Raw genomic sequence first — 26,063 nt, forward strand, 5'->3', positions numbered from 1 at the left:
TTGCTGCTTTTGCTTATCATGTGTTCATGCAGCTCAGCCCGTCCCTCGAGGATCCGCTGTCTTCTTCCTGAGGAATGTACTTTAAAGATACTTTGAGGGGCGCCTGGGTGGCTCGGTCGGTAACGCGTCCAACTCTTGATCTTGGTTCAGGTCATGGTCTCGCGGTTCCTGGGTTCGGGCCCCGTGTTGGGCTCCGTGCTGATAGTGCAGAGCCTGCTTGGGTCTCTCTCTCTCTCTCTCCCTCTGCCCCTCCCCTGCTTGCTCTCTCTCTCTCTCTCTTTCCCAAAAATAAATAAAGATACCTGTATTTATTTTTAAAGTTTATTTATTTATTTATTTATTTATGATTTGTTTAGTCCCCATCAGCTCAGGGGACAGTGTTGTAGACCTTGTAGTCATCCTTCTGGGTGACATGTAGCTTCCAGGAGAAGAGGCGCTTCTGGGAGGGGACACCTTGGGCCTGTCTCACCATGAGCGCCACATCCTCATCTGAAAGCAGCCGAACCAGGTCCCCCTCGGCATCCCGGTAATTGAGGGCGATGTCCTCCCTCTGGAACTCCTGCCTGGGTGGGAATGGTCACGGTTAAAAAGAGGTCCAGCGGCCTTAGGCCGAAGCGTAGGGACAGAGAGAGGGGGCTGACGGAGGTTTAAAGCCAGGATCTAAGAATCCGAAGGGGTCAGAGGTTGGTTGGCACAGGCCTTATCATCCATGGGGTCCAACCTCCCACTGCACAGATGGGGACACTGAGACCTACAGGGGAGAAGAGGCTTTCGCCACAAATTCGTGGCACGGCCTGAAGTGCCTTGTGTACACACGTGAAGAGTTAAGAACCAACGTGAGGCCGAGGGGTGGGTTTGGCCGGGCACAGAGTAGAGAGCATAAAGCCCCCAAGAGCTGTGTGCCGCCGTGGAGGAAGGTCTCTTGAGGGACTGGGACTGTCTGACATGGGGTGGACCTGGCTGGCGAAAGTGAAAAGTGATGTAACCTTTAAAAAAATATTTTTAATGTTTATTTGGTTTTGAGAGAGAGAGAGAGAGAGACAGACAGAGCGTGAGCAGGGGAGGGGCAGAGAGAGAGAGGGAGACACAGAACAACCCGAAGCAGGCTCCAGGCTCCGAGCTGTCAGCACAGAGCCCGACGCGGGGCTCGAACTCACGTGATATAACCTTCCTATGGGGAATACGACAAAGGGATGGGAGACCTAACAGACTTGCAAACACCTTAATTCCGAAATTCCACCCCTAGACACTCATCCTGAGGGGACTATCGGGCATATCACCAAACGCGAGAACCACAGCATGATTTATGGGCGTAAGGAAGCGGGGGTAACATAAACAGCCGAGGAGGGGTGGCTGCATTCATTCTGGTGCACCCCCAGAATGACACCACGTGGCCAGGTAACGCCACCTTTACGGGGTGGCGATGTGTCCTGGAGACATCTGGATGTACGCCTAATGATGAGCGGAGCGATGCCCGAGGTGATTCTGCTTCTTTATACCCTCCTGCCATTTCTGACGTTAATTACACGTATATGTATATGTATATGTATATGTATATGTATATGTATATGTATGTATATGTATATATGTATATACATATATATGTATATGTATATGTATATAAATACATATACATGTAATTAACAGGAATGACTCTCATGGTCGGGAACCGACCAATGTTATTTCCATTCTGTAAAAGAAGGGTCTGTGGACACGCTGGACCTTGGGAGGTGGTGGTCCTCTCTGTTGGTGGAGGCCCCAAGCCCCCAGGTCTTTTGCCAGCTGGCTCTAGCCGCAAATCCGCACTCACAGGCCGTGTGACCTCGTCTAAGGCCCCGTACGTCTCTGAGGACCCCCGCTCGGCTCTGTCATGGGGAGCTGACATCTGCCTTGCGGGGCTGGGCTGGGGCCGAAACAAGAAGGCAAAGCAGATGAACCTTAACGCACTGCGTTTGCCCCTCTGTTCTCTCCTCCGGGGTCTCTGACGCACCCCCCCCCGCCGCCACCCCGTCCCCCTCCAGCCACTCACCTCATGAGCCGCAGCAAGTCCTTGAATAGCGGAGTGCTGCTGAGGTCTTCCTCCACCGCGATGTCCCTAAGGGGACAACAGGCAGAGGTGAGGGGGCAGCAGGCCGGAAGAGGGACATGGGAACGAGGCTGGCGGGACCCCTCTGGGTCTTGGCATCCTGTTACCGAGCCATGGCTTATCTGGAGCCCCTGGAGGCTTTCAGTTGGGTGAGGGGAGGTCTCAGAGCCCAGAGTGCGATGCGGGGGGCTGGGGTGGCGGTGGGGAGGGGCAGGGAGGGTGGACAGGCCACGAACTTGGTGGTGCTGATCGTGTCCTCATAGTAGTAACAGCGGAGCCAGTTGGTGGGGTCGTCTTCCTCCGGGAAGTCCTTGAGGATCTTCACGAACGACTGTGGGAAGATGCCCGTGGCTCCCCGGACGGTGCCCTGAGGAGGGAAGAAGGCGCCGCCTTGACAGTGGGAAGGGAGACAGCAGCGCCCAACTTCGAGCCCCGCCCCGCCCCGCCCCGGCACCCTTGTCATTATGCAGATGAGGGCATATGCAAAGGTAGGAGAATAAGTGACCCAGGTCACCGTGCTGTTGACCCCAAGAAGACTTCTATTTCTGTCCCAGAATAGAACAATAGTCAAGATCTCGCTTCATCTGGAAAGCTGCTTTCACCTAATTCGGTCATTGGTTCACAGACGTCACCAGCACCAGCCAGGTGGCACACTCTGGGCACTCAGGATGGATGGCGGGTTCGGGGCGCCTGGGTGGCTCCGTCCGTTGAGCGACCGACTTCGGCTCAGGTCATGGTCTCACGGTTCGTGAGTTCGAGCCCTGCATCGGGCTCTGTGCTGATGGCTCAGAACCTGGAGCCTGCTCTCTCTCTGCCCCTCCCCCACTCATGCTCTGTCTCTCTCTGTCTCAGAAATAAATAAACATTTAAAAAAAACTTAAAAAAAAGAATGGACGGCGGGTGCTTGCCCTCCCTCTGGGAGCCACATCATAATGGGGGGTGACAGTCAACGTGCAGGGAGCTTGGTGAGCTCCGCACTGAGCCAATGGCCACGGGTGTTCAGGAGGAAAACAGAACAGAGGAGGGAGATTAAGGGGTGTGGCTCTCTTCACTCATTCCTGCACCGAGCGCCTGCTCTAGATCAGACTTCCAGAACTCTCTCTCTGGCCCAGGTTTCTCTCCTGAGCTCCAGGCCAAGACCCAGCCACTGCCACATGTTCTCTTAATCTTGACAAGCCTTTGGAAGAGACATCATCCACATCCCGTTTCACAGACATGTAAACTGAGGCTCCAAGCAGTCCCCCTCGCTCCTCCCTTGACCCTCCCCTTGACCTGAGGCCAGAAGTCGGCCAGCATACTCACACACAGAACTTTTCAGAAAACAGGAAGGCAACAGACATTTTCTGGGTCTGGAGAGTGGCCAGCAATGCCCAACAGCTGTAAGAGCCGCTGAGTCCCGAGACACGGCTCCAGGACGGGGGCTAAGATCAAAGCTGCCAAGTCGGCCAGACCAACGGTCCTCGCCCCTGTCTAGCTCCTGGACACCAGCGACCCTCCCCTCCCCCTCGAGAACCCCCGGGGCCTGTTCCACAATCTCCTTCAGACGCCCCCCGGCCTCAGGAGCCTCGACCAAAGGGAACTTTGTTTAAGGGCAGCAGGATCCAACCAGAATGGCCAGAAGCAGGCCAGGACCTCCCATCTCCAACCACCAATCACCCCTGGGGGGGGCCCCACATGCCACCTGTGGGGACGAAGCAACAGTCAAGACGGACTCTGGTGTCAGAGTCTCATTTCACTTTCCCAGCAGCCCCGGCACCGGCCAGATGCCACATACGGAGGTCCTCTGCGGGCCAAGCCCCGAACAGCTGCGCCTCGGCCGGCCCTCCCAGGACCGCTAGGAAGAAATTGCCAGCTCTCTCTATTTACGGAAAAGGAAACCACAGGGTTGAGCAAGGTTCCCAGGGACGCAAAGCTAGTTAAAAACAACTAGGAAAGGACACCAGGCAGGCCGACCCCGGAGCTTACGCTCTGTATCACTCTCTCTTCTTGCCGCACGACGGTTAGGACAATTCTCCCAGATGACCCACTAGCCCGTCCCAGTTGTGGCTGATTTTGCAGCCTCCCCCACCCCGAGCCAAATGTCTGGAGGGATTTGACTGTCAACTGCAGGGGTGCTGCCGGCATCTGGTGAGCGGAGGCCAAGGATGCGGCGGAACGCCTTGCAGGGCGCAGGATGGCCCCACGCCAATCTGGCCCCAAATGTCAACAGCGCCACCGGGGAGAAACCCTGTGATAGACCAAGATAGTCGGTTCAGTAGGTCAACCGACTGGCCTGGAGCAACTGTCCTTTGGGGTCAGAACCGAAGGCAGGTGTGGTCTCCGGGATCTTTTGTTCCACTCACACACCTGCCTCCCCCTGGCTGTATTCCTCAGGCTGCCTCCACCCAGCTGCTCGGACTTCCCGGGTGACCCTCAGACGGCATCTCTTCCCTGGGGCCTTCCCTGACCCTGCCTCCTCGGACCCCCGCCAGGAGACCCGAAACAACATCATCTGCAGCCTCACCTCCAACCTCACCCCCAGTCTCTCCTCCAACCTCACCTCCAACCTCACCCACAGCCTCTCCTCCAATCTCACCTCCAACCTCACCTCCAACCTCATCCTATCCTCACTTCCAACCTCACCTCAACCTCACCCCCAGCCTCACCCCCAGCCTCACCCCTATCCTCTCCTCCAACCTCACCTCCAGCCTCTCCTCCAGCCTCACCCACAGTCTCACCCCCAGCCTCACCTCCAACCTCATTCCATCCTCACCTCCAACCTCACCTCCAAACTCACCTCCAACCTCACTCCTGCCTCACCTCCAACCTCACCGCCAGCCTCACCCCCAGCCTCTTGTCCAACCTCATCTCCAACCTCACCCCTGCCTCACCTCCAACCTCACCTCCAAACTCACCTCCAACCTCATCCCCATCCTCACCCCCATCCTCTCTTCAAACCGCACCTCCAACCTCTCCTCCAGCCTCACCTCCAGCTTCACCCCCAGTTTCACCCCTATCCTCTCCTCCAACCTCACCTCCAGCCTCACCCCCAGCCTCACCTCCAGCCTCACCCCCAACCTCTCCTCCAGGCTCACCCCCAACTTCACCTCCAAACTCTCCTCCAGCCTCACCTCCAGCTTCACCACCAACCTCACCCCCAGCCTCTCATCCAACCTCACCTCCAACCTCACCCACAGCCTCTCCTCCCTCACCTCCAACCTCACCTACAGCCTCTCCTCCAATCTCACCTCCAACCTCACCTCCACATCACCCCCAGCCTCTCCTCCAACCTCACCTCCAACCTCACCCGCAGTCTCTCCTCCAACCTCACCTCCAATCTCACCCCTGCCTCACCTCCAACCTCACTCCCAGCCTCTCCTCCAATCTCACCTCCAACTTCACCCCAACCTCACCTCCAACCTCACCTCCACCTCACCCCCAGCCTCTCCTCCAATCTCACCTCCAACCTCACCACCAGCCTCTCCTCCAGCCTCACCCCCAGCCCCTCCTCCAACCTCACCTCCAACCTCACTCCCAGTCTCTCCTCCAACCTCACCTCCAACCTCAACCACAGCCTCTCCTCCAATCTCACCTCCAACCTCACCTCCACCTCACCCCCAGCCTCACCTCCAACCTCACCCCCAGCCTCTGCTCCAGCTTCACCTCCAACCTCACCTCCAACCTCACCCCCAGCTTCACCTCCAACCTCACCCCCAGCCTCTCCTCCAACCTCACCCGCAGCCTCACCTCCAGCCTCACCTCCAACCTCACTCCAAATCACCTCTAACCTCACCTCCAACCTCACCCCCAGTCTCACCTCCAGCCTCACCTCCAACCTCACCCCAAATCATCTCCAACCTCACCTCCAACCTCACCCCCAGCCTCTCCTCCAATCTCACCTCCAACGTCACCTCCAACCTCACCCCCAGTCTCTCCTCCAACCTCACCTCCAACCTCACCCCCAGCCTCACCCCTATCCTCTCCTCCAACCTTACCTCCAACCTCTCCTCCAGCCTCACCTCCAGCCTCACCCCCAGCCTCATCTCCAACCTCACCTCCAACCTCACCCCCAGCCTCATCCCATCTTCACCTCAACCTCACTTCCAACCTCACCCCCAGCTTCTCCTCCAACCTCACCCCCAGCCTCACCTTCAGCCTCGTCCCATCTTCACCTCAACTTCACCTCCAACCTCACCCCAACCTCACCCCAACCTCTCCTCCAGCCTCATCTCCAACCTCACCTCCAACCCCACCCCCAGCCTCACCCCAACCTCTCCTCCAACCTCACCCCCAGCCCTTCCTCAACCTCACCTCCAACCTCATCCCATCCTCACCCCAACCTCACCTCCAGCCAGTCTTTATTGATCCGACTGAGAAGGATGATCACATCTCCAGCTTTGAAATTCAGCTCCAGTTTGCTGTTCCCAGTGAAGTCAAACAGGGCCTGGGAGAAGAGTGGAGTAAGGCAGGACGGAGGAAGCACTCCATGAATTCCTACTACCGTGCTCCACATGCCTCAGGGTCCCAGTCAACGGTTGAGGAGACTGGCTCAAGGAGGATAAGCGACTTGTCTGAGACCACTCATTTGTTCATGGAGGAACCAGGATTGGAAGCCAGGTCTCTCTGACTCCAGAACGGGCTCCTTCCAGACCCGGTGGGATGAGCACAGAGAGGCAAGCATCCAAACTCCCCGGGTTGAGCACCTTCCTCGGCCCCCCAGTGTGGGCCCCAGTCCACACTGTTTCCGCACGTGTGTCCTCAGGGCGCTGTGAGCCCCTTGAGGGCAGGGCCTTGTGTGAGTCATTTCTGAGGCTTTAGTCCCCAGGGTGGGGCTGGTCTGGACGAGGCCAGGAAAGCTTGCTGAATGGATGATGGATGGCCGCATTCCCCCCATGCTCCCCACACCAGCTCCTGTCAGCTGGGCTGGGCGCCCTCAGGGCTGAGGCCGAATCCCTTCCCGCTCCCAGCACCCAGCCCTGTCCTAGGCACACAAAGGGCGCCCAGAGTGGGGGCACAGTGGCCAAAGGTGGAGCCCAGAGGTGAGATGGGAGGCTTGGCCCCGGGGTCGGGGGGGTTACCTCTGCTCTCGGAGCGGCCATGCGGTCAAAGAGGGCGCCTGGTGGGGATTCACTCTTGCTGTGGAGAGAGAAGGGAGGCCCGTCAGCCCTCCTGGTTCTCTCAGGGCCTGGCTCCCTGCTTCTGTGCCCAGAGGAGCCCCTCATCAGGGGGGGGAAAGGCGGGGGAGGGGGAGGATGTCAAAAATGCAGCTGCAATTGCTCCTCTGACCATCGCACTCACTCCCTGGTTCCCGCTGTCGCTGGGGGAGGGATTGTATCTCCTTTTGTGGGCCAGGAAACAGAGGCTCAGCAAGGAGGTGGGGAGGAAGACACACATTTGCTTGGTGCTCTAACTTACCAACGCTTTCACATCTGTTCTTCCTACTACTCCCCACCCCAACCTCTAATTTTTCAACCAAGGAAGCGGGTTGGAGAGGTGCACTGCTCCAGGGCTCTGGGGGCAGGGCCGCGTGGCTCAGGTGACATTGAGACCATGCCTGCCTGCGTGCGTGGGGAGATGGCCAGGCACCAAGAGGACACTCAGAGATACTGGCCTGAGGAGGGAGGGAGGAGCTGGGAGGGAGGCCAGGGCTCAGGAGCCCTGTCCCTGGAATTCTTAGCAGCAGCAGAAGCCTGGCTTTCGAAACCCAGCCTTATTTCAGTGGCTTGGATTCTCCATGATTATTTCCTGCTGAGGAGGGGGCTGGAAGGGAGTAGAGGGCTGTTTGGAATCAGAGAGGGAGCAGCAGCGCCCCCCTGGGGACCAGTGTGATACACCAGGAGCTGCAACTGAGTGTGTGTGGGGGGGAGGGGGGCAGAGCATCCCAGGAAAGGCTCTGAGAAGGTCTGCAGAGAGAGCAGCTCCCCCTTTCCCTCCCTCTCCCCACTCTCTCCGGGCACCCAGAGCCCTGCGGCATCCCCCGTGGGCGCTGTGGCTCCAAACTCTCCCTGTCAGTGGTCCAGCCCCTGTCCTCCGGTCCGCGCTGTCACACACATCAAAATGCATCCGCCTCCTATCCCTCCAGGCCCTGTGCTTGGTTTTCCAAGCTCATCTAACCACCTGAACATCCTGGGGTGTTCAGGGATAGAAGTGATCTCTGGTTCTTCTCTTCCTCCAGGGAAAAGAAGTACCTTTGCAGCAGGGGCATCTGGGGCAGAGATCCTGGTTAAGAGGAGGTGGCCCAGGGCTCTGGCCCAGAGAGCACAGGGGCTGATCACTTACACTTTCCGGGTGCGTGGCCGGAGCCGGCGCAGCGCCTGGGGTACCTGCTCTGCGTCATAGGATGACTGGTAGAAGAAGATCCGGACGTCCTCGTCCATCAGCACCCAGATGGGAAGGCTGAGGAGGCTCTGTGTTGGAGAGAGGAGACAGCACAGGTGGGGGGTCGGCAGAGAGGTCTGGACATCCCAGCCTATCTGCTCCATCCCCGTCCCCCACACTGGTCCCCCCCGTCTCTATCAACGCTGGTTCTGCCCAAGCACGGCAACAGGACACATTTCATTTCGTCCAAGACGTGTAACATCTCATAAGCTTTACTCCTGGGCTCGAGATCAAGAGGGGACCAGCTGGCTTAAGAACAGTTCATTCGGAAAGACCTTAAAGGCCTCCAGACACAACAATGGTGACGACAGGTACGATGACGTGGCGGTGACAGTCCAGGAACTGCACTCAGTGCCACACCACATGGCTTCGCCCCATCTCATAAAAAGCCTGAAAGTTAGTGTCAGGGAGATTAGGGGACCTGCCCAAGGCCACCTGGCCTGGCAAGCGACAGAGCTGGGGCCCCCAGAGCCATCTGCCACCAACGCCCATCCTCGAGAGGAAAATGAGACGATAGCGGGAGGAAGGATGCCTCAAATGACCCAAACCAACAACAGTTGGTGGCATTACAGCCTAAAAAATGCTTTCTGATACTTCATCTCCTATCAGAGTTGGGGAAACTGAGGTTTGGAGAAGCAAAGTGCCGGACCCAGTTGGCAGAGCTGGGAAGGCGAGGAGTCGGGACTCTCACTCCATCTGATGCTGGGTACACTGGCCACAACGCAAAGGCTGTGAGGACGCAGAGTACCCAGAATCTGGCAGGGTCATCCCACCCCCCCCCCAAGCTGGACAACGCATAGGTCCCCAGGAGCTCTGTGGTCAGCTTTGGGTGCCATGGCTCCAGAGGCACCCAGCCCCCTCCCGAGAATCCCACTGAGGCAGCAGGATGGGGAGGGGCCAGGAGGAACCAGGAACCAGGTTCCAGAGGAACCAGGACTGCAAGAGCCTAGACAGGACACAGCTGTCACATGGGGAGGGCTGGAAGGCAGCCCAGAGATGGGGTTAAGGGTACAGACTGAGCCAGGCCACCCCTGGGATCAAGTCCCACTCACCAGCTGGGTGACCCTGGCCAAGGTTGCCTCCATATGCTCATGCATAAAAGGCGGATGCTAATAGCACCTGCCTCGTGGGATGGTGTAAGGATTAAAAAAGTGAACAGGTGCACAACGCTTACAACACGACCGGGCATCTAGCAAGAGCCCCATCAAAGTTGGACATGATCATCGCTGCTGTTACTTCTATCACAACGTAGCACGGAGGGCGAAAGCACAGCCCTGGCGTCCCAGAGACGTGAGTTCAAATCTCAGCCCTCCTCTCTGGCTGCTCTATGGCACCCAATGCGTGGCTCCACCTCTCGGTGCCTCCACTCCCCCATCTGTAAATCGGGATAATAGCATCCAACTCACAAGTAACTGAGGGAAGTAAATCAGCGTGTTCGTCTACCCTACAAATGTATATCAAGAGCCTCCTGGCAAAGCGCCCCACAGCCTTCCAGGCAGGTGTCATTATCACATGATCCATATTCCCCACGCGGACAGTGGTGAGACAGCGGTGCAAGTTACAAGGAATCGGATTTTTCTAATAACTGTCCAAGGAGATGAGCAGGGAAGAGTGGTAGTGAGCTCCCCGGCCCTGAACCGTAGCAGAGATTCCTGCACTGATGGGCCCCTGGGCTCTAAGGAACCGAATCACACAGAGATAGGCAGAGAGGGGACCCTCCAGCCCAGGTGTGCGACCAAGAGGCCCAGCTCCACAGCCTCATCCCTTCCCCCCACCAAGAGCTCACCCCTCTCCTACCCTGCAGGAAGACAGGAGCCTCCAGCCACCCTGAGGGAGCAGGCGTCACAGCGCCCCCTTGAGGGGAGATGCCTCCAGTGCGGCAGCCAAGGGGCTTCCCACCCTCCCTCTTCTCTGCCCAGAGCCCAGGATTCCTACAGCCACTGGAGAGGGCAGGGGTCGCTCCTCCTGCCGCTCACTCCGCTAGGAGTTATGATCTCTCACATTCTGGAAGCTCCCAACATCACTCCTCCCCCAGGAGACCAGAGAGCTGGAGGCACCGCCGCATTTCACAGGTGAGGAAACCCAGGCCCAGAGAGGATGAGTTACTTGGCCCAAATCACCCAAACGTCAATGTCAGAGCGAAGACTGAAGACGCCTTGTTCCGTAGGTGTAGAGGTAGAAGAGGAGGGGGAGGCCTCACTGACTGTGAGGGGGCCTCTGTGCTAGGAGGAGGGCTCCCCTCTGGAGTTTCCTAAGGTTGCCATCAAGCCGTGGCTTGGATGCCTCTAGTGACAGGGTGCTCACTACCTCATGAGGAAACCCGCCGCTTTCTTGCACAGCCCTGATTGGTAGAAGGGCTTTCCTAACCAGCCTGGTCTCAGCCTTCAAGATGCTTCTTTCTCTTTGCTTCCGTCTCCTAGGGATGCAGACAATTTAAAGGTTGGGGAGTATCCAAGGGCACCTGGGCAAGGCTCGTGAATGCCACTAACACAAGCCCGTGCCTTGGCAAGGGAGGGCCTTTCTCCAGTTCATACAAAGGGGCCATGTGAGAGAGCTGGGGCCCCGGTCCCTCACGCCTCCGTTACACAGGCCACGGTTCTGTGATTTCGTGACCCACCTCTCCGTGTCCCCCACTGGGCAGCAGGTACCTCGGGGGCACACACTCAATCCTATTCAGCTCGCTATCAGGACACTTGGCACAGACATCAGATTGGTCGATTCACAGTGCGGTTCCTGTACCTTCTCCACTGCCTCTGCCCCACCCCCTGGAGCTCTGAGAACACAACCTATTTCTCCCCACAGGCCAGGCCTTTAAGGATTGAAGATGGGGGCCATTGGAGCAGGAGAAGCAACCCCACAGCTGTGCTCAGGGATGGTACATGGGCTGCTTTCCTCTCTGTGCCCTTCCAGATGCCCTCCCAGGTGCCCTTCCAGATGCCCTCCTTGATGCCCTCCTAGATGCCCTCCAAGATGCCCTCCCAGGTGCCCTCCCAGATGCCCTCCCTGATGCCCTCCCAGGTGATCTCCCAGATGCCCTCCCAGGTGCCCTCCCAGGTGCCCAGGCAGCACGGCCCCACGGTTACCTTCATGTAGGCGTTGAGGGCAGGAATCCGCATCTCAGCGATCTCCTGTTTCACACCCACGTACACTTTGGCTGAGGAAGTGCAAAGAGCTGTCCTGGGAGCCTGGTCTGAGCACATGGTCTCTGGGCCCCGAGCTGCACCACCCCCCGAGGCCAGGAACCCTCCCCACTGTCTCAGCGGCGCTCAAGAGACCCCTCCAGTCCACACTGCCTTTCAGCTTGCTTTCAGCTGGGTTGCACTGTTTCCAGCTGATATTTTACTTGTTTCTTTACTGCCTGTTCCTACACACACACACACACACACACACACACACACAATTCTTGGCTCCAAGAGAAGGGAACTTTGCTTAGTTCTCAACTGGATCCCACGACCTAACACAGGGGTCCTTAACCCTGGCTACACATCGAAGTCACCCGAGGAGCATTTAAGAATCTCATTGTCATAGGACTCGCCAGGGATTATTAAATCAGGGGCTCCGGGGGTGGGACTCGGGCATCAAAATTCTTGAACTCTCAGGGGGCTCCTAAGATGCCAACGAGGCCCAAATCAATCAATATTTGTTGGGTAGATGAAGGGGTCATTCCTCAAAAGCAAGGCAGCGTGTTTAGGGGGATCGGGAAACAGATGATGGCTGACCCAAGACACATGTCCTCTCCAGGCGCCTTAGGTGGGGCCCCCCGGTAGAACCGTCTACCGGAAGAACTCCCACCGGAAGGTGAATGTCTGACTCCTGCCACCTGTGAGATGGGCAGGAGCTGGTGTCCAGCTAGTAGTAGGGGGACAGTGACTGAGGTCTGGGGTCGGGAGGCGGCTGGGACTCAGCAGCAAGAAGGGAGCAGTTAAGGTCAGAGTTCAGATTACCTGGTTCGGGGGAGGGTGTCTGGAGGGGAGGTGGTGCCGCACAGAAGGCCCACCTTCCAAGGGGCAGCGGGGGGCACAGATTCTGTAAGGAGCTGGAGGAGCAGGGGTGAGGTTGGAAGTGAACTGGGAGAAGGCGAGAGTACTAGGAGGCCACGGATATGCTGTCAGGGGAAAGCCACACACAGAGAGGGGGACAAAGCGTGCTGGAGCCTGGGGGTGGGGGGGGTGGGGGGGGTGTGGGAGCAGGAGGGTCCCTGTCCCTGGCAGCCCCAGAGAAGTGATGGGCCAGGCGTGAGCAGAACTGGCTCTGAAGGAGGAAGAGAGAAGCCGGGGGGGGGGGGGGGCCCTGGGGGACAGCACCCGGCACCCTACACCCCTGCAGGGCTCAAGAGGGCAGGTGCCCCGTGGCCGGAGATTTGCGCCTGTCCGGGGTGCGGGGTACGGAGCCGGAGCCGGGGAGAAAGGCCAGGAGGCGAGGGGGGAGGGGACTGTCCAGAAGCAGCGATGAGGTGCCCACAGCCTCCGGGGAGGAGAGGGGAGGGGGAGGGAGTGGAAGCTCCGGGAAACGGACCCCAGAAGGGGCCTGTGGTCAGAGGGCAGCTCTCGGACCGGGCGAGAGGGGGCGCTCGCGAGTCTGTGGGATGGACAAGGCGGGGATGGCCGAAACAGGGTGGCCGCGAAGTCATCGGAGCACAGGAGGGCGAAGGCCGTGAGGCCGGAGGGGGCAGCCCGAGACTGCCGGGAGGGGCCTCGGACTGAAGGGTTTGCGTGGGGGCTGAATGGAGCTGGAGGGATCGGCGGCGGGTGGCGGCTGTGTCGCGGGGCCGGGCTCCCAGCTCCGCAGCCAGGGGCCTACCCGGAAGTGTGGGCAGGCTGCAGGTGAACGGGCTGGTCTTGTTCTCGGGCCCAAAGCGCTCCTCCAGCTTGCTCTGCAAGGCGTAGAACTGGCGGTAACGGCGGTAGATGAGATACTTGGATCCTCCTTTAGTCTTCACCTCGATGACAAAAACCTGGAGAGGACACAGGCCAGGGTGGAGGGCGGCCAGGGCCAGATGGGGGGGGGGGGGGGGGAGGGGGCGGGGTTCGAAGGTGCTAGGATCAGAGCAGCGTTGCTCAACCTCGGTATCACACTGGGGGCCACCCTTCTCTGTGGTGGGGGGCTATGCTGTGCACCCCAGGGTGCTGAGAGGCCTCTCTGGGCTCCGTCCCACCGGTGGCACCCCCCACAAGTGGTAATCATCAAAAATGTCTCCAGGTATTTACTACCAGGGGCCCCCCCGGGGGGGCTCAGTCGGTTAAGCGATCGACTCTGGGTTTCGGCTCAGGTCACGATCTCAAGGTTTGTGGGATCGAGCCCCGTCCCCGGCTTTGCACGGACAGCGAGGAGCCTGCTTGGGATTCTCTCTGTCCCTCTCTTTCTCTCTGCTCCTCCCCTGCTCGCGTGTGCGCATGGGATTTCTCTCCCCTTCTCTCTCTCTCTGTGTATGTTTCTCTTTCAAAGTAAATAAACTTGAAAAAAAAAAAAAAAAAACTAGTCTTACAAAAAGACATTTACTTCCAAATGTCCCCTGGAGGCAAATCACCCTGTTGCAAAGCCCAGGGCTGGAAGTTAAGGGATGAGAGTTGGAGGTTTAGAGGTCAGAGGCCGAAGGTCAGGGTCTCTCTTACAAAGTAGCTGGTGAAGCCCCTCTTCTCCTCGATGTCGGCGATGTTGGCCGAGACGGCTACGTCATCGGGAAGCTGTTCAAAGTCGCTGAGGGAGGGGGGAGGGAAAGAAAGCCTGGTTACCACCTGCAGCCCGCCGGCCCGTCGCCTGTGTCAACACCCCTTCCGGGACCCGACCTTGAGAGTGAGCCCGTTTGGAGAGGGGACCATATGCCAGCAGCCGTATCATAGTCTAGCAAATTGCTCTGTGTCTGCGCTATTCATCCAGGAGCCGCACATCGAGTCACGTCCTCCGGGTCTAGGCCCCGGGTCACGGGAGTAAACAAAGTCAGCACGTGTCCCACAGGGAGAATGGTTCATCCTGCCCAGCCTGGGGAGGAGGTGACGTTTGAGCCAGGTCCAGAAGGTCGTTGAAGAGAAGGTCGAAGGGGAATCCACCAGGGGAGGGCCTTCCAGGCAGTGGGAACAGCATATGCGAAGGTTTCAAGGCCCGAGGAGCGGGCTCGGGGCTTGTGTGGGTGGAGTCAGCTGTGTGGAGAGGAAAAGGACAGAGGCCGGAGGGACAGAGCACCACTGTGAGGCCCTGCAGTGCCTCGGTGCGATGGAGGGACGATGGCGACAGAGCCAGACAGTGGGGACAGGCGGAAAGAACAGTCGCAGAGACACGACCCTCGACAGACGCTGTCTCATTGCTGTGTCCCTTGCTTCCTCCTGCTAATCAAGCCCCAATTCTTTAGGGTGGCGGTGGGCCTGGCCTCAAGGTGACGGACCATGATTGGTCTGAGTCGCACCTCATAACCTCCTTCCTATTTTCCCAGCCTCCCTTGCAGCTGAGACCAGCCACGGGACCATTTCTGGCCAATGAGACCTAAGAGAAAATCTGGGGCAGGGGCCTCTCAGAGAGCGTTTGCTTTCCTGATCCAGAGAAAGGGACGGGCCGGCAGGGATTCCTCTCCTTTCCCCTTCGGCCTGCCCTAAACACAGATGTGCCGTCTGGACCCACAGCAGCCATATTGCATCCATGAGGCAGAGACCCGAGGAGACCAAAGGAATTCTGGGATTCTGGTGCTGGGTCACCGAGCAGCTGTGGCCTAGCTCTGGACATCTTGTCATGTGAAAAAAAATAAGCCCCTGTGTGTTTAAGCTACCCTCAGTTTCTCTGTGCCCAGCAGCCTCATACATTTCTAATAGACACACTACCAACTCGTGAGTCATTCCTGGCATACGGCCAGCAGGGTTTGGGGACTATTTGGATGCAGAGGTGAACGAAAGGGCAGGGTCAAGAGTGACGCCCACGTGTCACCCATTTTCTGACGAGGATGAGTGGGAGGGGAGCAGGGTTGCTGGACTCAGTTCCGGGCACGCTAACGCGGGACTCCCTTGGGCTCCCAGGTCAAGGTCTGGCAAGAGCCGCTGTGGTTCCAGAGCTCAGAGGGCTTGAGCGTGGGTCTCTCTCTGCTGCAGCAGGAGAGGTTAAGAACCGCGTGCCCGTGACTCGCGGTAAAGATCCCCCTGGAAGAGCAAACCGTGAGCAGAGGGGGCCGAGAGGGACGTTGGAGGAAGAGAAAACAGCCAGCCAAGGGGACAGAGAAAGCAGCCAGGGGTCACAGAGTTCAGAGCAGCTGGGAGACAGGGTGGGAGTGGGAGTGGGGTGACCACTTCCGACGCCCTCAGAGGAGGTCGGTTTCTCAGTCTGCACACCCAGTCGCAGCTGCTGCTGGTCCCCATGGGGCCTGGGCTGCGTGGGACCTCCGGCTACCTCGGGACGCTGGTGGCTGCCACCGGGGGGGGGGTGTGGGGTGACTCAGGGTGACAATGGGCAGGCAGAGGAAATCCCCGCCACTCTCTGAGCAACTCAGTGACCACTGGCAGCCCCTCCCCCCCACTCACTTTCCACACATGCCCCCCCCCACCCCCGCGGCCAACACCCTTGGGAGAAGCTTCTTCCTCCACTTTCTCCCTTGAGGCTGTGTGCTTCACGGGTAATTCAACTGCAATGCAATGACAGGGGGACAGGAAGGAACCATAGCTTAGAAATGGCTCTGGGCAGCGAATCGGGAAGGTTGGGTAACAGTTACTACACTTAGCTGTTTCCTGAGCGTGTGCTACGTGCTAGATGCTCTCCTGGAACCTTTTTACAGACAGGGAAACTGAGGCACACACAGAGGCTACGGAACCTGCCCAAGGAAATCGAGAGGCTGGGATTTGAGCCCAAGCGGTGTGGCTCTAGAATTCTGTTCCCGAACGCCGCCACCCTGCCCCTCATTTGCTGCCCCCGCAGCTCGCTGCAGGCACTTGGGTAAATCCCAGCCCTCCTCCCAGCCTCAGTTTCCCCGTCTGAGGTACTAATCACAACAACAGCAACAGCAACGATAATAACAGCACACCCTTGTCGGCACCTAGTGGAGCTCAGACAGTGTCCTAAGCACGTTAGGACGTGGCTTCTGGCTTCTGGGTCTCATGGACCCAGAGTTGGACATGGAACGAATGATGATGTCATTTCAATGGTCAGAGAGGCCGGGAAGGAAAAGCACACGGTGTTTTGAGCTGTAACAGAGCCGGCCATTATTATAGTCCCTCCGAGAATCAACAGGGAAGCAGGCAAGAGAGCTTGGCAAGCAGGTACTTCGAAGATGGGACTTAGGTCCACCAGAGAGAAGAGCAGGGCGCTCTACCCGTCGGAGGGCTCGGCTCGCGCAGACCGAGGGTAGTCAGGGAGGGCTTCCCAGAAGAAGTGGGGCTGGGCCAGCGGGAGGCAAAGACCACAGGCAAGCTACAGACCACAGGCAAGGGAAACTGAGTGCAAAGGCTCCAGGCAGGCAGGAGGGGGCAAGTTCAAGGAACTTCGGGGCAAGGGGCAGTTTGAGCACCGTTGGAACGCACAGCGAGAGGCAGAAAGGAAGGAGAGACGGAGCGAGGGAGACAGGCAGGGCCCATCACGAAGGCCCTGTGCCTTGCGCTGGGGGCGGGGCGGTGGGGGCGAGGAAGGGGTTACACTGGGACAGCATGGGCATCAGAGCGGGAAGGCGCGGGGCGGGGGGGAAGGTGACCCCCGAGTCCCTGCTCGGCCATTGCCAGCGGGGACCTTGGGAAGAATCCCCTCTGTGCCTGGGCTCCTTCCTCCCTCTGTTAAACGGGGACTCCTGGAGGGTCAGGAGGTCTCATCTGTGACGAGCCCAGCCTGAGAATCCCCACGAAAGCAGGGACCTTACTCGCTGCTGCACCCCCAGTGCCCAGAACAGCACTGGACACATAGCAGGTGCTCACCACAGGGCTGCTCCCGTGTCTGTGTTTTAGCAAGTGCCCTGGGGGTCAGCATGGGAGTGACCCTGCTGTGTGCGGGGGGGCTGAGCCAGGAAGCTGTGCACCAGGGCAGAGTTGGGGGGGGGGAGCAGCGATCCTGACTGGGAGTCACCCTAGAAAACCTGCTCTCCTGGAGACCTCAGCCGGGACCCCTCAGAGCTGAAGTCAACCCAGGGCCTTCTGGGGCCGGGGGATGCTCTGGGTTCATACGCACTCGTGTCGTTCGCGAAAAGTCCACTTTGGATCCCGGATGGGAGGGGGCCGAGGCCTGGACAGACCTTCAGGGGGCAGCTAGCTCGGGTTTTGTGGCTCCCGCACTCAGGAAGTGGTTAAAACATGTTTGTTGGGACCCATCTCACTACCCCAAGGCAGTCCTCTCCAACTTTGGATGTCTCAAGTCTTAGAAAGCCCGGCTGTACCCTTGCTTTCGCTTTGTGTCCTCTGCTCTGGCCTCAGGCACAGCACGTCCAGGGCATCCGAGGGGCAGGGAGGCCCAGGACCTGGCTCCATGGCCCTGAGAAGGGAGGGAGGCGGGCGCCCCTTCGTCCTCTGGGGACAGAAACAGAGGATGGGAGGAAGGGAGCACAGTCTGGGGGGACCAGCTCTTTGGGGGGTGTCCTGTCTTCTGACACACGTACCCCAAGAAACAGGAAGTGCCACGAGCTTCACGCTGCAGCCACTTCCTGTGTGTTCAGCTTCCTCTCCAGTGAGAGCCGTGGAGGAAGAGTCTGGAATCCGGTGGGAAAACCCAGCCCTTGCACCTCCCTCCAAGCCCTTGCTTCTGCGACCCCTCCATCAGCGCACACACAGACAAGCTTTCTTCTGACCTTCAGCCTTTGGAAATTCCACCTCTAACCCCAGACGCCGCCGTGGACCCTTTGCTGCCCGCTTTGACCCCAAAGAAGCCCGCCCCATCACCGCCACCCAGCGTACTTTTTTTCTGATGTCACCTGCTGCTCCCATGGAGGGCAGGAGCCACGCCCTGTGTCCTCGGGTCCCCCACAGCTCAGAGCACAGGCTTGCTGAGAGATGAAGCTAAGCCCTGACGAGGCGGGGCTCCATGTGACCCTGAGTAAGTACTTTATCCTCCTTGGTCCTCATCTTTTCTCATCTGTACAATGACAACAACTGGACCCGAAGGATCCCGGGACATTCTCCAGCTCAAAGGTGGTACATGCTGGGGATACGGCAGTGACCAGGGGACAAATACTGTCACGGAGCCTGCTTCTAATGGGGGTGCCAGGGAGACAGAAGCAAAGGAGTGAGTGTAGAATGTCCTGCAAGCAGTTTAAGGACTGTGCGGAAAAAGGAAACCAGGCCGGCGGTCCGAGAGCAACGAGGGGGCTGTCAGAGAAGGTTTCTGGCATTTGAGCCAGGCCCTGGGTAAAGAGGAAGAAGCCAGATTCTGTGATTCTGTTTGAACAGAAGATGAAAAGCCATGCAAAGCGGTGAGCCCGGCCCTGGCCCCAGGACACCTGATCCTGTCCAGATGCGACACTCCTGTGTGACCCTGGGAAAGTCACTTCCCCTCTCCGGGCCTCGGCCTCTTCATCTGCGCCTGAGGGAAGTGAGCAAAAACTGGAAGGTTCCTTGAAAAACACTTCTAAGAATCTGCGTGGCCGAGCACTTGGGTTCTGACTCAGTTCCAGCCTCGTAACTTTTGACCTTGGTAATAAAGGGCTGCAGGAGGGTCGGCCTCTGTCCCCCAAGGCCTGCGAGGAACAGCGAGGAAGCCCGGGGAGGGCTCCGCCCCTGCACTCACCTCTCAGCCCGCAGCTGCTGGGCCACGGCCATGGCCGCCAGTGTTCCCGGGGCGTGAGTGGCAAGGGTCTCTCACCCAGGCAGGCCCAGGCCGCGTTCACCTCTCTCTGCCTCTAGCCACCCTGCGTCTCTGCTGTGGTCCCAGGCAGTCCCAGGAGACGGCCCTGGGGAGGCCTCGCCCCTGCTTCTGTCACTTAGAAGAGGCTCCGCCTCTAGGCTCTCTAGGTCGGGCCTGGGGCCCACGCTTCCCCTTCCGCGACACCCCATAGCTTCACTGCAACTGGGGAAGTGCCCACCCTTGGATGCTGCGTTCGCAGGAATCCACTGACTCTGGGGCTTTGAGAACTTCCTTGACAGGATTTCTTGGTGCCAGGCCTCCGTGGGGCACCGGAGCGCTCCCTTCCGTCAGAGACAGGGTCCCAGCGCTGACTCAACCACCAAGGGGCCTCATGAACTGGGAGAGTGACTTCTCCTCCTCTGGCGCGTCACGCCCAACCCTCTCACCTTCACTGCCAACCCTTTGCCCAAACTATTCCTTAGGCCTGGGATGCTGGCTTCCACCTTGCCTGCCATCCCTCAGGCCCAGGGCAAATGCCACCCCCTCCAGGAAGCCTCCCTGGGTTCCCCCGCAGAGCACACACTCACAGTTACCTGTCCTCTAGAGGGTGAGTGTGGGTTTATGCTTCTGTCCTCTCCTTCCCCGGGGAGCTCTGGGCTATGCTTCCCTCATCCCTAGATCCCCAGGCCTGCCACAGCCAGCCAGTCCTTTCTGGATCTGCCAGCCACAGTGAGCTTTATGTTACCTGATCACGTCTTTCCCTGCTTAAACTCTTCAACTCCTTCATCTTGCACTTGAGGAGAAAGTCTGGACTCCTGGCCCTCTCTGCCTCCCAATCTCTGAAGGCCTTGCTGGCTTCCCAGTCCCCGCTCCCTGGCTCTCTCCTTCCCACACCCCCACCCTGGAGCATCTAGAGTGCTCCATGGTGGCTGCCCCTCAGGGCCTTCGTGCATGCTGTTCCCCTCCTGGAATGTTCTTCCCTGCCTCCTTTGGAACTTGCCTTGGAAGCCACCTCTTCAGCGAGCGTTTCCCTGACTCTTCACCTAAATGAAGCCCCTCGCACCATATTCTTTCCTACACCCCTGTCCTTTTACTTCAGAGCATTTGGAACGATTACAATTTCGTATTTACTTGCGTGTTTATACATTTAACGACCGCATTCCCGGCTAGCACGGCGCCAAGCACGTGGCAAGCACTCAGCGGATATTCAGGGGACGAATGGAAAGCTTCCAGTTGGTGATTCTGTGGCTCCTCTAACAGGTGTGGCTACTGGAGTCTGAGGGGAGCTCTCTGGGAACCCCAGCCTGTCCCATACACACACACTCGCATTCACGCCCAACGCTCACTCACGTGCTGCCGACACAAAGCAGAAAGACAGCAGAGAGGGGGTGTAGATGGGAAAGGGGCCGTGCCTGGCCATCCACGGGCATCACAGAATGGGCCCTTCTGACTCCATCTGTCCCAAACCCATGCCACATCAGGGCCCCTAGGACTGCGACAGGGGTCTGTGGGGGCAGGGCCATCTGCGTGGAGCCCAGGGCCAGGATCGTCTACAACAGCCCCTTTGTTACCTCCCAGACAAAGGGACCGGGGACAGGAGCCCTTCTCAGGATCCCAAGTGCTGTCTGGCTGCTGCAAGGGAGGGCAGCTGGTAGCCTCGAGCCTTCCTCTGAACCTTGTCCCTGCCCCACCCAGCCACCCCAAGGGACCTTCTGCCCCAAACAGAGCTCAGGGCGGAGCCAGAGTCCCCAGGAGGGAACATGCTTTGGGCCCAGCTCCACAGCCCTGCCTCAGTGAGAATCTGCCTCCCTTAATCCAGCCAAGAGCTCTTCTGAAACCAAGGTCCCTTATGGACTGCTTGGGAGGCAGGGGCAGTTGGAGGATGACAGAGGAGAGGACAAGAGAGGGGAAAAAATAGAGACGGTCAACAACGATTTATTGAGCAAGGCATTTGGAATAGAGATAAGGTGGCAGAATGAAACCAAGTTGAAATTTCCCATCCTACTCCAGACATATGAAAAAGGCTGGGGAATACTTTTTTTTTTTTTTTTTTTTTTTTTTTTTTTTTTTTTTTAGTATTTTAAACATATGGAGCCCAGCTCAAAAGCAAGAAGGTGTAATGTTCAGGTTCTAAGAGAGGAAGTAGCTACGTCAGAGAGAGGGGCTGGTGCCTCCCACTCCATGGGAAAAGTAAGGGTGGATATGGGTTATCGGGGCGGAGATTTTAATGCCTGATCTGGGATGAGGTCTGGGCTGCATTTCCTGCTGTTACCAAGAAGTCAAATCTGACTAGTGTGAAACCAGGTGTCAGAACTGATTCGAGGAACAGAATTGCTCAGCTCTCAGGGGCACCGGGTTAAGCGTCGGTTGAGCGTCCGACTTCGGCTCAGGTCATGATCTCATGGTTCGTGAGTTCAAGCCCCACGTCGGGCTCTGTGCTGACGGCTCAGAGCCTGGAGCCCGCTTCAGATTCTGTGTCCCCCTCGCTCTCTGCCCCTCCCCCACTCACGCTCTGTCTCCTTCTCTCTCAAAACATAAAATAAAAAACATTAAAAAGAAAAAAAGAATGTCTCCGCTCTCAGCCTGGGGTCACCCTAGGAATAGAGATACTCTCCCAGGTCATGGGTCGAACGAGGGATACGTTTGCCAGATCAGAGCCTCAAGCCGGGAACGTGCACCGGCGTGAGGCCCAGAGCCAAACTCCCCACCCGGCGTGGAAATCCCAAGCTGAGGCGTTACATCATAATATCCTGGAGCCCGTGAACCTGTAGGAGCAACAACAAAACTGCCTGTGAGCTCACAGATCAAAAGTACAAATTATGTAAAGAACACCTACACTTGGAAAGACAGCTTGTAGACTCAACACACGGAAGAATTCACACCTGCGGAACTAGAAATAATATAAACAACGACTTCGACCCAGGCACTGATGTCTTAAGGCTCCTGGCCCGCGGGACAAAACAACTAAATGTGATGTGGGACCCGCGACGGGTGTCTGTAAGCACCAAGAGCCGCAAGCATTCAGCCATGGCTGAGGTCAGGAGGAAGCTGGCCAGGAAAGACGGGAAGGGACCATTTTAGCAAGAAAGTGCGACACGGCACCGGCATGATGACTGTAGGTATCATCACATGTGCGTGATGGGAAACACACAGCGTTGCCTATGAATGTGTACGTAAACGCACCCAACTCCGTGTAGGGAAGTGTGGGTGCGTTTATGTCGTGTCCACACAAAAGCACGAAGTGTTGTGGCGCCTGGGTGGATCGGTCGGTTAAGCGACGGGCTCTTGATTTCAGTTCAGGTCATGATCTCACGGTGGGTGTGAGTTCGAGCCCCACATCAGGCTCTGCGCTCACAGCGCGCAGCCTGCTTCGGATCCTCTGTCTCCCTCTCTCTGCGCCTCCCCCACATGCTCTCTCTCTCTCTCTCTTTCTCTCAAAACTAAATAAATAAAAAAAAATTTTTAAAGCATGCAGTGTAGAGCATGGTAGGGAGATTATATGAGAGACTGTATCGAGATGATGGGATCTAAGTGGGCACATAAGGAGCACAGACATGAGTGCATTTGTAACACATGAACTTGGGCAACCAACGTGCCCTTTTGATCTTCTTTACCCATCTGTAAAAACAGCCTTACTGAACAGGGTGGCATTAAGTATTAATGAGAAACATGTATGAAAAGTACCTAGACACATGGGAATTTCTTATTCTCGTTCATAGTTTTCAGCGTGTGTGTGTGTGTGTGTGTGTGTGTGTATGTTTGGGTGGGGGGTGTGTTTCGGGAAAGGCAAGCCCCTCAAGTTCACTTTCCCAGGTTTCTCAAGGTCTTGGCTTCCCATGCCCCACTCCCTCCACCCCAAGAAGCCTTCTGTGGTCCTGACTCAGCCACTGGGCAGCAGCCTCTGCAGTAGGGGGGGTGGCAGGGAGAGGGAGGGCAGTGGAGTGGCGGTGTGTGTGGGGGGGGGGATTGTCCAGGGAAGGCCCCGGGGCTGTGGGGGGGCCAGCTCTTCCCTTGGTTCTGCTGAATGTGGGTATTTCTCTGGCTCTTCATACATTAGCTGCTGCTAATTTTATGCCCGAGCTCTGATCCGGTGTAATTTGAGGCCATTCTGTCAGCACTAGGCTCCCGTCCTGCTGCAGGGGTGGAGAGCGGAGAATGAGGCAGAGGAGTAGCCAGGAAGAGGGAGCCAAACGCTTCACACATTCCATGAAGCAAGTATTTATGCAGCCTTGCTGGGGAGGTACAAAGAAACGCCTGACGTGACCTCTCGCGTATCCACAACTGACTTCTGATAACCTCCGCTCCCCCCACAGCCCGTGTGTAAACAAACCAGAGTCATTGAACCATCCAGATTGGTAGCCTCCCGCCCCGGGCACCGAAGCTCAGATATTTCATTCCTAGAAGAAAGCAGCCACGGGCCTTCCCTCCCCCAGGTTACTCTGGGAGCAAACCCAAACCTAAACAGCCCCGAGATTCTGATCGGGAAGAAAATTGCTGGGGGTGGTGGGAAGCAAATGACAGTCAGGTGACCGTCTGACGGTGACAAAGAGGACGAAATAAATGCTGGAAGAAAGCAGCTTCGAGAACTCAAAAACAAATGGCCGGGGCCGCTCCAGAAGGGGCGTCGCTGCTTTACGAAAGGCGGCCAGGGTTCCCTTCAGATCCACACCTCCAAGGAAGGGTTCGAGACACCCAGGCCACCCCCGAGGGATTCCCAGAGGACTGGATGGGACCCAGGGCTGGCTCTAAAAGTCCCAAAAAGCACAGCACTCCCAACCATGACGGATTCAAGTGCTGGCGTCTACAGGATAAAGCATAGCCCTCGGCTTAGAGACGAGGCACGCCTCCTCCGAGGAGCCATGGTCAGGCCTGAGAGCTCTGGGCGGTGGGAAGTGGGGCACAGTGACAGCCAGGGGCTGGGGAGGAGGCAGGACCAGGAGCTCTTGAGGGGAGCTCGGCAAATGCCCGCTGCCTGAGTCAGCGGCGCTCCTAGGGAGGACAAGGAAAATCCCAGATTAGACCGAGCGAGATTCCGGGGGATCCCTCACGCACCGAATTCCCCACTCTTGACCCACATGTGTCTCTCCTTATAATTTATGAGGGGAGCTTCACTGGCCCTCCTCCCTGAGCCACGAATATCCACCCCTGGCAGGCCCCGGGGAGAGGTATTTGAAGACAGAGGGTGTGGGTGAAACCAATCAGACAGCAAGCTCCCTGAAGGCAGAGGGTTCTGCCTTCTCTTTGGCGCAAAAGGGCTGGGTCTGGAGCTCAGGTGCCCTGGCTCTGGCCTGTGGCCGACTGGCAGTTCATTTTCCTAAGTGGAGACGACACCGGCTTCCTAGGATTGCTCTGTTAATCATTTTTTTTCCGAACGGAGTGAGCCCCTCTTCCGCGCCAGACTCCTAGCGCGTGCCTGGCTCCAGATAAAAGTAATTGTTCTTGTGATACACGCTCTCTGGAGGTGTGTTCCATAAGATCGCGAATGCCAAGTGCTTAGTCCAAGGCCGGCACGTAGGAGGTAAATCCGTAAAGTAACGACTGTTAATGTTGTTATTATTGGTGACAATGTGCTTGGTACGGATTGGACCCCTCTTGGTCTAGCTCTCGGTGCGCACCTTTGCTTCTTTGTGTCTCAAAACTTATCACACTGAATTCTAGTCCCCCCCCCCCCCCACGTTCATCTAACCCACACCCTCGCTGCGCTTGACTTTAGGGAAACGGCTTTGCAAGTTAGTCAAAGTGTTGACGGAAACGGACCACCAGGGGGCGCCGCGACCCAACATCCCGGTTCCCGCTCTGCAGCGCCACCTACAGGAGAAACGTCCAAGGCAGCAGGAGAGGGAACCGAAGGTCAAATTGTGAGCGAGACGCGAGCAGCGCCCGCTGCGCGCGGGGTCCAGCAACCCCCTCGCCGGAGGGACCCATCGTTCGGAATCTGAGCAGGACTCAGGAGAAGATACCCCCGGAGGCTAAGGATCCGGAACCTCCTCTCCGCTGATCAGGAATATGCACTGAGATGCCCCGAGTTTACGGTTTACCCCTCTGTCCACCCTAAAATTGCAGGACATGGGTTAGCCCTTGCGAAGCACCTGGCCCGAAGTCCGGCTCAGGACACATCAGCTCCGGTTATCGCTGCTTAATCCTCACACCCACCCCCATAAAATAGGTCATATTTTTATGCCTGGTCTGGAGATGTGGAAACCGAGGTTTCTGAATTAGGAGACTGAACCAAAGTGACTTTGTGAGTGGCTGGCAGGGTGAGATTTTGACCTCAAATCTGGATGACTCCAAAACATACTGTTATTCGCCGCCCCCACCCCCCGGGTGGCTCAGTCGGTTAAGCTCCCACTTCGGCTCAGGTCGTGGTTCCTGAGTCGAGCGCCCTGGTCTGGCTCTGTGCTGACAGCTCAGAACCCGGAGCCTGCTTCGGATTCTGTGTCTCCCCCCCACCTCTCTCTCTGCCCCTCCCCTGCTCGTGCTCTGTCTCTGTCCCTCAAAAATAAACATTAAAAAAATTTTAAGAAACAAAACACACTGTTATTAACTGTGTTACACTGGGCAGTCTTTCCTTTGTTCATTCCATGGGCATTCAGTTAGCATCCACTCTGCACAGGTATAAAGGATACAAAGAGGAATCTGGTGCAGTTGCTACCCTCAGGGAGCTCACGCCGCTGTTGAAATGCACACATAAACACATATGCACGCCTACACACGTGCTCACACACAGACATGCACACACATGCAGGCACGTGCATGCACACACACGTATGCGGGCACAGGCATGCATACACGCACATGCCCACACACGCACACACGCACACACACATACATGCCTGCAGATCAAAGCACAATTTGGGGAGAAGCTGGGAGATACAGAAGAATCCAGTTT

The 26,063-nt window shown here is 57.5% G+C and overlaps 1 protein-coding gene across 2 annotated transcripts; it reads right to left on the reverse strand.

Moving 5' to 3' along the window:
- Window positions 1-307: 307 nt before the first annotated feature.
- On the reverse strand, window positions 308-19,317 carry NCF4 (neutrophil cytosolic factor 4). Of its 2 annotated transcripts, none has more exons than XM_086712365.1 (10): window positions 19,118-19,316; window positions 14,056-14,140; window positions 13,244-13,397; window positions 11,527-11,597; window positions 8,345-8,472; window positions 7,144-7,201; window positions 6,411-6,509; window positions 2,323-2,453; window positions 2,030-2,095; window positions 308-563 (listed from the first exon to the last, which is right to left on the reverse strand). In XM_086712365.1, the coding sequence occupies exons 1-10, from the start codon at window positions 19,147-19,149 to the stop codon at window positions 368-370; spliced, it is 1,020 nt and encodes a 339-aa protein (XP_086568491.1). In that variant the 5' UTR covers window positions 19,150-19,316; the 3' UTR covers window positions 308-367. The 2 variants fall into 2 exon arrangements, with proteins under 2 accessions (XP_086568491.1, XP_086568492.1); XM_086712366.1 differs by lacking the exon at window positions 308-563 and adding an exon at window positions 1,719-1,903 and having other exon boundaries at window positions 19,118-19,317.
- Between the last annotated feature and the right edge of the window lie 6,746 nt (window positions 19,318-26,063).

The sequence above is a fragment of the Puma concolor genome, chromosome B4 (genome assembly GCF_028749965.1).
Source record: "Puma concolor isolate L17-30 chromosome B4, mPumCon1.1.hap2, whole genome shotgun sequence".
Classification (NCBI taxonomy): domain Eukaryota; kingdom Metazoa; phylum Chordata; class Mammalia; order Carnivora; family Felidae; genus Puma; species Puma concolor.